An 11,373-nucleotide genomic window follows, 5' to 3' on the forward strand; every position below is an offset into this window, starting at 1 on the left:
TAATTTGCATGACCTTGATGATATATGTGAAACATCTTTTTATATGCTTATTTGCAATCTGTGTACATCTCGTTTGGTGAGATGTCAATCTTTGGCCCATTTTTTAATTGGGTTGTTTTCTTGTTGAGTTTAAGAGTCCCTGAGGAGCCTTTTAGGGCATACACAACTGCAGTGGCTTTGGCCAGGTAAAACCTCAAACTGATACAAGCTGATGAAACCTGGACGACGAGGAAGGGGCAGCTGCTGCGTTGCGTGCAAACGGGAGCTCGAGGGTGCGGTCCGACAGGGCGGCGAGGCAGCCCGGTGCCTCTCCTGGGAACCCGGGCTCCCCTCGCCAAGCAGGTCAGAGCAGACTCCCACCTCGAGAGGAAAGAGAAAGAGAAGCGAGGAGGGGACAGAAGGGCTGGCGGGAGCCCGCGGGAGTGGGAGGAAGAAGTGGGAAGATGAGCACGCGAGGCCTGAGGAGCGGAAGCGGAGGAGGAAGAGAAAGAGGCTGCGGGGGCGCACGGCCGGAGCGTCCGGCCTCCGCCCCCTTCCAGGACGCGCCGCACCCGGAGCGCGCGTGGGCGGCGCCGTCGGGCGTGTACAAGTGCCGGCCGGGCGGTCCGCGAGTCACTGAGCTCCGGGCCTGCGAGAGAGCCGGTGAGCAGCCCAGGCTCCCGTTCCGCTCCGGTCCGACCCTGCCGGGGCCCGCAGCCTGTACCGCGCCGGCGACTCCTTGCGTCGACCTCTGCCTTCGGCCTGCGCCCTCCGTCCGCCCGCCCTCCTGCTCCCCCACCCACGCGAGAAGTGTTCGGGAAGGACCATGGCTGACGGTTCCACGGCCCACAGAGGGTCGCTGAGGCGGAAGAAAGTGCACGAGGTGAAAGACCACAAATTCACCGCCCACGTCTTCAGGCAGCCCACCTTCTGCAGCCAGTGTGGCGACTTCATCTGGGGGATTGGCAAACAAGGCTACCAGTGCCAAGGGTGCCATTTCGCGGTCCACAAGAGGTGCCATGAGTCGGTTACTGCTCCGTGTGAAGGTGCGGATGAGCGACCTGGCTCTGATGACCCCAGGAGCAAGCACGCGTTCAAAACCCGCACTTACCGAAGGCCCACCTTCTGTGATCACTGTGGCTCCATGCTGTACGGGCTGATGCGTCAAGGGATGGAATGTGACACCTGCCATATGAACGTGCACAAGCGATGTGAGATGAACGTCCCTAACCCCTGCAAGATGGCCCACACTGGGTAGAGGGGCCCGATCTACCTGAAGGCTGAGGTCACCGATGACAAGCTCGCAGATAATCCAAGCTGGAAATGACAAGGCATCTTTCTCCTGCTTAAGATGATCTGAAGACCCTGGATTCTTCACAGGGGCCTCAGTCGTCCATCCACTTTGATGTCAGTGATTCCTGCAATAAGGAGGTCTTCTTAAGCTGGGCGTTGGAACGCCTGCATCCCTGGGCCTCTTTCAAGATTGCACCATTAGTATATAGGGACACTGACATTGACTGAGCAGATCATTTTCGTGCAGGACTTTAATTGCTTCTAATTATAGGATTATCGTTTAAGCATAAGATTAATTGCTCTGAAATTATTGCAAAGAACTTGATCTTCTTCTGGAAAGTAAGTGCCTTAGTCAAGTGAGGAATCTCTTATAGAAGCCTGCAAATGATTTTTTTAATCACTTCCGTGGAAACTTTAATTCTTGGATGGGGGAGGAGATGTTAAAGGGGTCAGGATGGAAGTGGAAACCAAGCGCAGATACCTTTTGCTTCCCCACCATAAGGCTGGAACACTTGAGCATTCAATGTTTGGGAATCATTTGGTTCACCAATGGGAAATGTCTTCAAATTAAAAAGAAAAAAAAAGAGTTCTTTACCATTTTGGATGTCAGTTCTTTATCTTTTAAAAATATTTTCTTCCAGTCTGTGGCTTGTCTTCTCGGTCTCTTGATTTTCTTTTCTTCTTCCTCCTCTTCCTCTTCCCCCTTTTTTAGCACATAGGAGAAGTGTAATATAAAATAAAATTTTTTTCAAAATAAATTTTGGCAAATTGAATAGCGTAACAAAAGATCCATTTCTAATAAATGGTGAAATAGAAAGCACATTAGATTGTCTGAATTTAATTGCTGTAATTTCAGAGAAAGAGGGAAGAAGGGAGCTCTACTGCATTACATGGGGAAAGAAGGGGGGGGAAATCTTGCAGGTTTTTAAACCTTGTAGGATTTTAGGAGGGGGTCTCAAGGGGAGGATCTCAATGGAATATTCATCAGCTTTCCAGGTGTATCTTTTCAGGGTCGTGGTCTCTACTGGTTCATCTATTCTCCAGCCCCTTAAGGTGGGAAGGGAGGGGGGGCAGGTGTCTACCACATGACTTGGGACAAGCCAGGGGAAGAAAGGTCTGGGGAAGGTGTGAACTTCATGACCACCCATATGAAAGGTCAGGGGGTCTAAAAAATGTGACCAGTAATATGCTAGGGGGCTAAAGGTCACCCTGGGGGCAAGGTCCCACCCTACAATACTTGCTTCCCAGTTTTGCTAGGTGCCCTGGGCTTTCCACCCTAGTGGCTGACATTCCATACCTGGCCTGTCGTTCCCACTCTTAACTGTGCAGGCCTAACTGCCTACTACATGATACCTTTGTAATCTTTGAGAGAGAGGCGAATTGATATTGTCATGCGAATAATAAGAAGAATGATTTCTTCAAATCATATTATTTGGTACTTGACAAAGATTTATGAGGCTCTCCTGACATGTTTGCTTGAATTTAAACTCAGCTGTGGAAGATAAACACTGCCATTTGAAATTCATGTAACAGCATTTCTTGAATATTTTAAATAATTGAACACCTTATATTAACAAAGATTTGTATAGACTCGTTATGTTGGAATCCTGGAGTCGTTCTAAATGCTCTTCAAATTTGCTGTACATAAGTAAAAAAAAAAATCACATTAGACTAATAACAAGAGTCCTGGGTTCAAGTTCCAGCCTTGATATGAACAAGCTGAATGTCTTCAGGCAAATCATTTAGCCTCTCAAAGCCTCAACCTCCTTATCCATAAAATCACCAGGTAGGAAGAGAGATTCTCTAATGTCATGTCATATTCTAAAATTCCCTGAGTTGTAAATTAGGATAAAGTCTTTGTTCTTCTGGGATAGATTTTAGGACTTGCCTGAAGTCATATATTTGGAATTTGAAAGAAACAAAACAAAAATTCCACTTGCCTGACTCTCAGACTGAAGCATTCACTTCAGTGAATTTCGAACTTTTCAAATCAAACTGCCATAGCATTTTCCTCCTATATAAGAATATTGAAAACAAAGACAGTTAATGAAAAATAAACTCCACAATTCTTAGCAAGCTGTTGCCACCTGATAATACTTTTTTAAAGAGTTTTAATCTCTTTCAGGCAAAATAATACCTCTATGAGCTTGGTGGAAGCAGAGACGGAAAGATTTCCAAAGGGAGATAAAGGCAAGCCGTCCACTCACGTAGCCTGAAACAAACTCCTCTGCACGGGTCTCCAGACTGCCCCGTTTTTAGAAACCGTAGTGACCAGTAGTTCCTGCTGCCACCTGTGCCCCACCAATGCGTTAACGCTGCCTGGCAAAGGACAGCAGGAAGGGGATGAGGTTGGCAGGTGAAAAAAATGAACAGAAAATATTTTAAAGTATTATTTTCTTACTAGTTATACTAATACCAGACAAAGTAGAGTTCAAGATAGAGTATTACCAGAGAGAGAGAGGACACTCCATAATGATAAAAAGGGCCCATTCATTAAGGACAAATGACAGTTTAAATGTGTGCACCTCATAACAGAGCTTCAAAATACATGACGCAAAAACCTGACAGAACTGAAGGGGACAAGAGACAAAAGTACAGACAGAGTTTGAGTATGCATTCTTCATTCAGTCATGAAGATGGGGGACTCAAGTGTTGGAAAATTTTAGTTTCAGGTAATAGCTAATAAGCTTAGTGATGAATGAATGTAGAAAACGGTTGTTTCAGGAACTGAAGGTCTGGCCCACCTAGACTCCAGGAGACCATAAGCAGCTCCGCCTTTGTGCTCAGGAGGCCTGCAAACAATCAGGATGGTGTCTGAGCCGTTGTGCTCCAGGGCGAACGGCCAGGCCCAGGGCACAGATGAAAAAGTGCTGCCACTTTTACGTGACTAACTTTTCCCCTGAATTCCAAACCCCTTACCTACACTTTTCTTCTCCTTATAAAAAGGGTCAGTTTAAAATGGAATCCAAGAGGGTCTGTTAGGGTACCTAACCACCATCCTCTCAGACTGCCCCGACCATCTGAATGAAGCTCCCATAAAGATCCAATCCCTATCTCTGTTTATTGGGTCTGGTAGGTGACAGGCAGCACAAACCCCGGCTTCTGCAGTTTCAGTTACGTTCACGTATAAAATAGAGAAAATCCATAAGGATGTTGAAGATCTGACCAACACTATCAATCAACTTAATCTAGTTGATATTTATAAAACACTATTTTCAATGCAGATGGAACAAATATCTAGAAGGACCAGAGTTACGGCATAAATCTCAAAGATTTCAAAGAAATTAATCGTAGCATTTCTCTGACTACAATAAATTAAATTAAAAATATTTGCCAATAGATATAGGGAAAACTCCAGAATTTGGAAATCAACAAACCTACTTCTAAATCATCCATAAGTCAAAGAAGGAATTTAAATAGAAATTACAAAATATCTCAAGCAAAATGATAATGAAGTAAAAATTTGTGGGATGTAGCTAAAATTGTGCTCAGAGGACAATGTTTAGCTTTGGATGATTATGTTACAAAAGAAGAAACATTTAAAAAGAATGATCTAAGCTTCTACATAAGGAAGCTGGGGGAAAAATTAGCTAATTAAACTCAATTAGAAGAAAACATATAAAATAATGTATAACAATGAAATGATAAACAGGCAACAGATAAAAAGACAAAAGCTAGACCTTGGAAAAGATTTTTGCAAAGTGATAAACTCTGTCAAGACCGGTCAAAAAATAGAAAGGGAGAAAACACACCATAAATTTACCAATATCAGGAATGGAATAAGGATATCACTGCAGCCTGGCCAGGTTGTTCAGTTGGTTCGAGCATCATCCTAATGTGCCAAAGCTGTGGGTTCGATCCCCAGTCAGGGCACATACAAGAATCAGGCAATAAATGCATAAAGTAAGTGGAAAAACAAATTAATATCTGTCTCTGTCTCTCTCTCCCTTCCCTTCGTCTTTTCCTCCTCTTTCCCCCCCTCTCTAAAATCAATTTTAAAAAAGAGACATCACTAGACACCTTAACAGACCATAAGAGAATAATAGAAAATATCATGAAAAACTTTATGCCAATAAATTTTCTGACTTAGATGAAATGGAAAAAGTCTATTAAAAGCACAAATTATTAAGATTGACACAAGAAGTAAAAAAAAAAATCTGAACAGCCCTGTAACTGTTAAAGATATTCAACTTTATGGGAACATTTAAAGTTTCCCCCAAAGAATCTTTATGGCTTAGATGGTTTCACTGGTGATTTTTATTAAACATTTAAGGAAGAACTGATACCAATTTTACCTAAATTCAGAAAATACAGGAGGGGGAAAAGAAACTTCCCAATGTATCCTATAAGGCTTTGACAAACCTGATACTAAAACCTGATAAAACCATTACAAAAAAAGTACATACCAATGACTTTATTGAATGTAAATGCAAAACTTGTTAACAAAACAGTAGACCACATCTAGTAATACATAGAATATAATGCATCACGACCAATGTGCTCTTTCTTGTGAATGTAAAATTAGTCACTCAGTAATTCACCATAATAGTATCTCATTAAATGCATAAAGTATGACAAAATTTAAATCCATTCATTTAGAAAGCTAGGAATAGAAGAGAAACTTCTTAAATCTGATAAAGAGCATAAAAGTAAACTATTGTTTTCTTTCCTCTGCTCTTACCAACTCTTCAGACACCAAATACATGGTTTGGTGTCTTCTATTCTTCTATTTTTCCCACCTACACTGACCAATTCTCTCACATAAGCTGGGTGTCCTACAATTCCATTCTGAAGTTAGTGTGAGATCCCATGGATTAAGGGCTCCGTCTCACAGACTGCAACTTCTTCAGATGCCAAATGCAACTTCAGGCCTTCTGGACCTCTATCTGACCAACTATAAATTTACCCCACTCCCTCCTCAGGAATAGTAATTTTCTAGGATGGCTCACAGAACTCTGGAAAGCACATTAAGAACGGGTATGGTAAAGGATGTAGATGAATAGCCAGATAAAAGGTCTAGAAGTGTCCTCAGCATAGGATCCTCCGTCCCTGTGGAGTTGGGATGCACCACCCTCCCAGTACCTGGATGTGCTCACCAACCCAGTTCTCCGAACTGTACTTTAGAGATTTTTTGGAGGTTCATCATGTAGGCACCATGGATTATTGATTCAGTCGCTAAATTAAAGTTCCAAGTTTCTAATCATGCTTGGTCTTTCTGGTGACCAGTCCCCATCCTGAAGTTATCTGGATGATTTTGTAGACGATAATGAGCCCACTAAGAGTTATCTCTTTACAACAAAAGATGCTGCTATCACCCAGGAAATTTCAAGGGATTTAGGAGCTCCTTGCCAGGAACTGGGAGTCAAAGACCAAATATTAGAACAAAAGATCTCCTAGCTATTCCTATTGCTCATGAGATCACAAGTGTTTTAAGAGCTTTGTGGAAGGAAGTGGTGGCAGATAATACAATATATGTCATATTATTTTGCAGGGTATCTATTTAAAAACACAGCTAATATATACTTAGTGGTGAAAGATTATATTTCTCTTAAGATCAGGAACAATGGTTTCTAAGGATGGCTCTCCTATGTAACTTTGAACTGGAAGTCTTAGCCAGTGCCATAAAGCAAGGACAAAATAAAAGTTATAAATATTAGAAAAGAAATGTTTTAATTGTCTTTATTTGTACCTGATGTGATTTTCTACATAGAAAATCTTAAGAAATCTGTAAAGATGCTTATAGCTAATAAATGATTTTGCATGGTTTCAGGTTACAGGGTTCATATATCAAAATTAACTATATTTCTATAAGCAGCAAAAAAATGAAAAATAAAGTTTTAAATACCACTTACATAAATTACTTAGAAATAAATTTAACAAAAAATGTGAAAGATCTCTATAGTGACAACTATAAAACATTGCTGAGACAACTTGAAGGCCTAAATAAATGCAGAGATATACAATGTTCATGGGCTGGAAGGCTCAATTCTGTTAATATGGCAATTTTCTACAAAATTTATTGATTGATTTAAGATAATCACATGCAAAACCCCATAAAGTTTTTTCATAGAAATTAACAAGCTCTTTCTAAAAACTTATGTGAAGAAAAGGGTTGAAAATAACCAAAACAATCTTTAAAAAGAAAAGAAAAATTAAAGTACTTACACCATCTGATATCAAGGTTTACTATGACCTACAGTAACTAAGATGGTGTAACACTAGTGTCCAGATATTCAAACACATCAGTGGAACAGAATAAATAATCCCAAAATAGATCCATGCTAAATAAAAAACTGATTGTTGACAAAGGTGTCAATGCAATTGCAAAGTGGAAAGTATCTTTTCGGTAAATGGTACTAGGAAAAATATATATCCATAATGAACAGAACATAGTCTGAACTATCTTACACCATACAAAAAAATTAAAGATTGATCATAGAACTTAGCACTATAAAGTCGCTAGAATAAAATTTAAGAGACTGTTTTTATGATCTTGAGATAAGTGAGTATTTTATGGACAAGAAAAAGTAGTTCTAATCATAAATGAAAAATAATCAAGTGGATTTTATCAAAATTAAACACGTTTGCTCATCAAAACCACATTAAGAAAAATGAATAAACAATCCAGAAGCTGAGAAAATATTTGTGACACATATATCTGGTAAAGGACTTATATCCAAAATATATAAAGAACAACCACAAATCAGTAATAGAGACAACCCAATTTTTTAAATGGGCAAACTTGAAAACATTGTAAAAAGGTAAGGAAACAAGACATCTAAATGACCAAGAAGCACATGAAAAGGCACTAAATATCATTAGTCATCAGGAAAATTCAAATCAGAACCGCAATATGACACTATCACATACCATTCACATGACTAAAATTTAAAAACTGACTATATAAATATTGGCAAGGATGGGAAACAATTAGAACTTTCATATTACTGGTGAGAGGGGAAAAATGCAGCAACCACTTTGGAAAACCATTTTTGGGTTCTTTATAAATTATACATATCCCTACTCTATGGCCCAATAATTCCACTCCTAGGAATAAACCCAGGACGAGTGAAAACATACTCACCCAAAGACTTTTATAAGAATGATCGCCCCCTGACTGGTGTGACTCAGTGGTTTGGACAGAGCTCTGCAGACAAAAAGGTCTCTGGTTCTATTCCCAGTCAGGGCACATGCCTGGGTTGAGGGCTAGGTCCCTGGTGGGGGTTGTACAAGAGGCAACCAATTCATGTTGCTCTCACATCAATGTTTCTCTCCCTCTCCTTCTTCCTCCCTTCCCCTATCTCTACAAATATAGAATAGAATAGAATAGAATAGAATAGAATAGAATAGAATAATTGCTGCAGCTTTATTCATAATGACCAAAACCTGGAAACTAAAATGTCCACCAACAGGAGAATGGTTAAACAAATTGTGGTATAACCATAAAATGGAGTACTGCACAGAACACGAATGAATCTCAACTACCTCAAAAACATTGTGTTGAGCAAAAGAATCCAGATGTAGGAGAGCAATCTATTTATAGAAAGTTCAAGAATAGGCTAAACTAAACTATGGTGATAGAAATCGGAGCACTGGTTGGGAGGGAGGGAGGGGATTGATAGCAAAGGCACATAAGAAAATTTTACAAGTCGTCGAAATGTTCTACATTTTTTTAAATCCTCACTGGGGGATATTGCTTTTAGAGAGAGAGGAAGGGAGGAAGGGAGGGAGAGGAGATAGAGGGAGAAAGAGAGACAGAGACAGAGACAGTGAGAGAGCAACATTGACTGGCTGCCTCCCATACACACCCGGACCAAGAATCAAACCTACGACCCAGGCATGTGCCCAGACCAGGGATCCAACCTGAGGCAGTTTGGTGTACGAGATGATGCTCCAACCAAATGAGCCACCCGGCCAGGGTGATGTTTTACATCTTTATTGGGATGGTCACATAGGTGATATATTTGTCAGAACCCATCAAAATGTGCAGTTATGATTTGTGCACCTTACACATTTTCAAATATTTGATGTGAAAAATAAAGCAGGCCTGTTCTACTTTTAAGAACAGAATTATAAAATGGCTAAATTAGAATGTGATTGGTCACAGTGCAAGATAATTTTTGCTCTGGATACTTGCTCAGGAGTTCCTTTAAATAATAAGATCCCTTAGTGTGCTGAACTTGATTGGATTTACAAAAACATGGTTCAAAAGAGCTTTTGGGGAATATATGTTGCATAGAATCAGCTCAAAAATTGCAAAATGCCTGAGTCATCTTGCTTCCAAAGAGTCTCTCAGGAATTTAACTGAATAGTCCCAAAGGTATAGATAACTGAGACCATTTCCAAGGAAATAGTCCTCATATTAGGTAGGTCCCAATTGGTGAGCTACTTGTGTGAGTTTTCTTAGAATGTAGGAGGAAAACGTGTTGCAGAAAATCAAAAGAAGAGGATCACAAGAAGCTTTTGCATTTACAAGCCAATCTGGCTATGTATGACATTTCCTTGCATGGGCAAGCATCTTCATTTTTATCCTGACATGTCTATTGCTATCATTTTAAAAGCTGCTTTTGCACATAAAAATTGCCATTTCACATATAGCAAGACACTTAAAATCTCCTTCACACATCCAAAAAAGTCATATGATATCAGATAAAAATTGCTTACATTTTTATCATTACTGAGAAGTGGTAAAATTAAATTACATACGTTTATTTGAGCTTTATACATTATCTGATTAACTAGTTACGGTAAATATGGTCTACCCATGATATATAGTATAACTAAGATGTTTCCAATTACCTACTTCATCAATGACCTTCTCACTATTTAAAGTCTAATCATACTATTGTTTATATGAAAATAGAAAACAGAGGGCCCGAAAGATGTAGTCACTCTGCTACTTGGGACAATGTCTTTTTTCCTTAGCAACAGGCAGACACCAGTCCTACCAATGGCTTCCTATTTCAAAACTCAGCTGAGAGGCACTTCTCCTTGGCTTCAGTATAACTCATCACTGCCATCAGCCCTCCCTCAGCTGCCATGGCCAATGTCAGCGCATGGCCAAGGCTGAGGGAAAAGGAGAAGGGAACCAGCAGGAGATCCCTGAACCTGCCAAGAGTGCCGGGCTGGCTTTGATCTGCAGCACCGCCCCCAACAACCGCCTCATCATTCACTCCATGCTCGGCTGAGGCTGTTAGGCGAGGAGTAGAGGAAGCAATTTAACCTTACTGAACTGGGACACCACGTTCAAAAGTTAGTTAATGTGCACATTTGGTATTTACCTGGTCCATCTGGAGCCATATCCAGCTTAGTTATTGAAGAACCTCGGGATGCTGTGAAGAAATTTCACTCTTAAAACCAATGTTGTCTATTTGGGCTAAACTCTAAAAAATAAGTGATGGAGCACTTAGACCACGACCTAGCATACGGTAGGCTATCAATATGTATTTGTGGCGTGAATAAATGAATGATGCAGGGTTCTAGTATATTGCTGAGCACCTCAAATACTTATGTGTAAAGTTAAGCATTATTTATTGGTTCCATGTGAACAAGTCTATTTACATAAAATAACAAGAAGAGCTTGTTATCAAGTATTTGCTGCATAGCTGGTGGAACAGGGACCCAGTTTAGAAAATACTGAGCAGGCGCGCTGCTCCCCACCCGGTAATTCATCACCACTTAATTCTCTCAGAGGAGGAAAAGAGAACAAGGAAGTTACTGTTCCACTTTAACTTGCAATTTGTATTTGTTAGTTCTGTTTTCAGTTTTGATCACCAGGTTTTGCTGCAGAAGAAAAGGAATTTTGCAAACTCAAAAGGCTTTCCTTGAAATAATAAGAGCCAGAGCCTGAAAGATAAAGCAGGGAAATGAAGCCAGAAAGAACTCGGGATCGATAAAACCCTGAGTGGGGGTGGGCATGCAAGCGGGAATAGAAACACCCAAACGGACCTAGGGAAATCCAAGTACAGAGGGACTGCTTCCTTGTTTCTCAGAAGGCTAGCCTTAAAAAAATGCAAACTCTAAAGAAGACCAGCATTTTATATGCCATTCTTAACATGGTGCAGGACTAACAGTGTAGGAGCATCAGAGGATGGTACCTCA

The 11,373-nt window shown here is 40.5% G+C and overlaps 1 protein-coding gene across 1 annotated transcript; it reads left to right on the forward strand.

The window, feature by feature from the left end:
- The first annotated feature begins 567 nt into the window (after window positions 1-567).
- Window positions 568-2,092, forward strand: LOC112296728 (protein kinase C beta type). The gene has a single exon (XM_045188779.2). It carries the CDS (start codon window positions 806-808, stop codon window positions 1,235-1,237), a length of 432 nt encoding a protein of 143 aa, XP_045044714.1. The 5' UTR covers window positions 568-805; the 3' UTR covers window positions 1,238-2,092.
- Window positions 2,093-11,373: the final 9,281 nt, after the last annotated feature.

Source organism: Desmodus rotundus, chromosome 12, assembly GCF_022682495.2.
Source record: "Desmodus rotundus isolate HL8 chromosome 12, HLdesRot8A.1, whole genome shotgun sequence".
Classification (NCBI taxonomy): domain Eukaryota; kingdom Metazoa; phylum Chordata; class Mammalia; order Chiroptera; family Phyllostomidae; genus Desmodus; species Desmodus rotundus.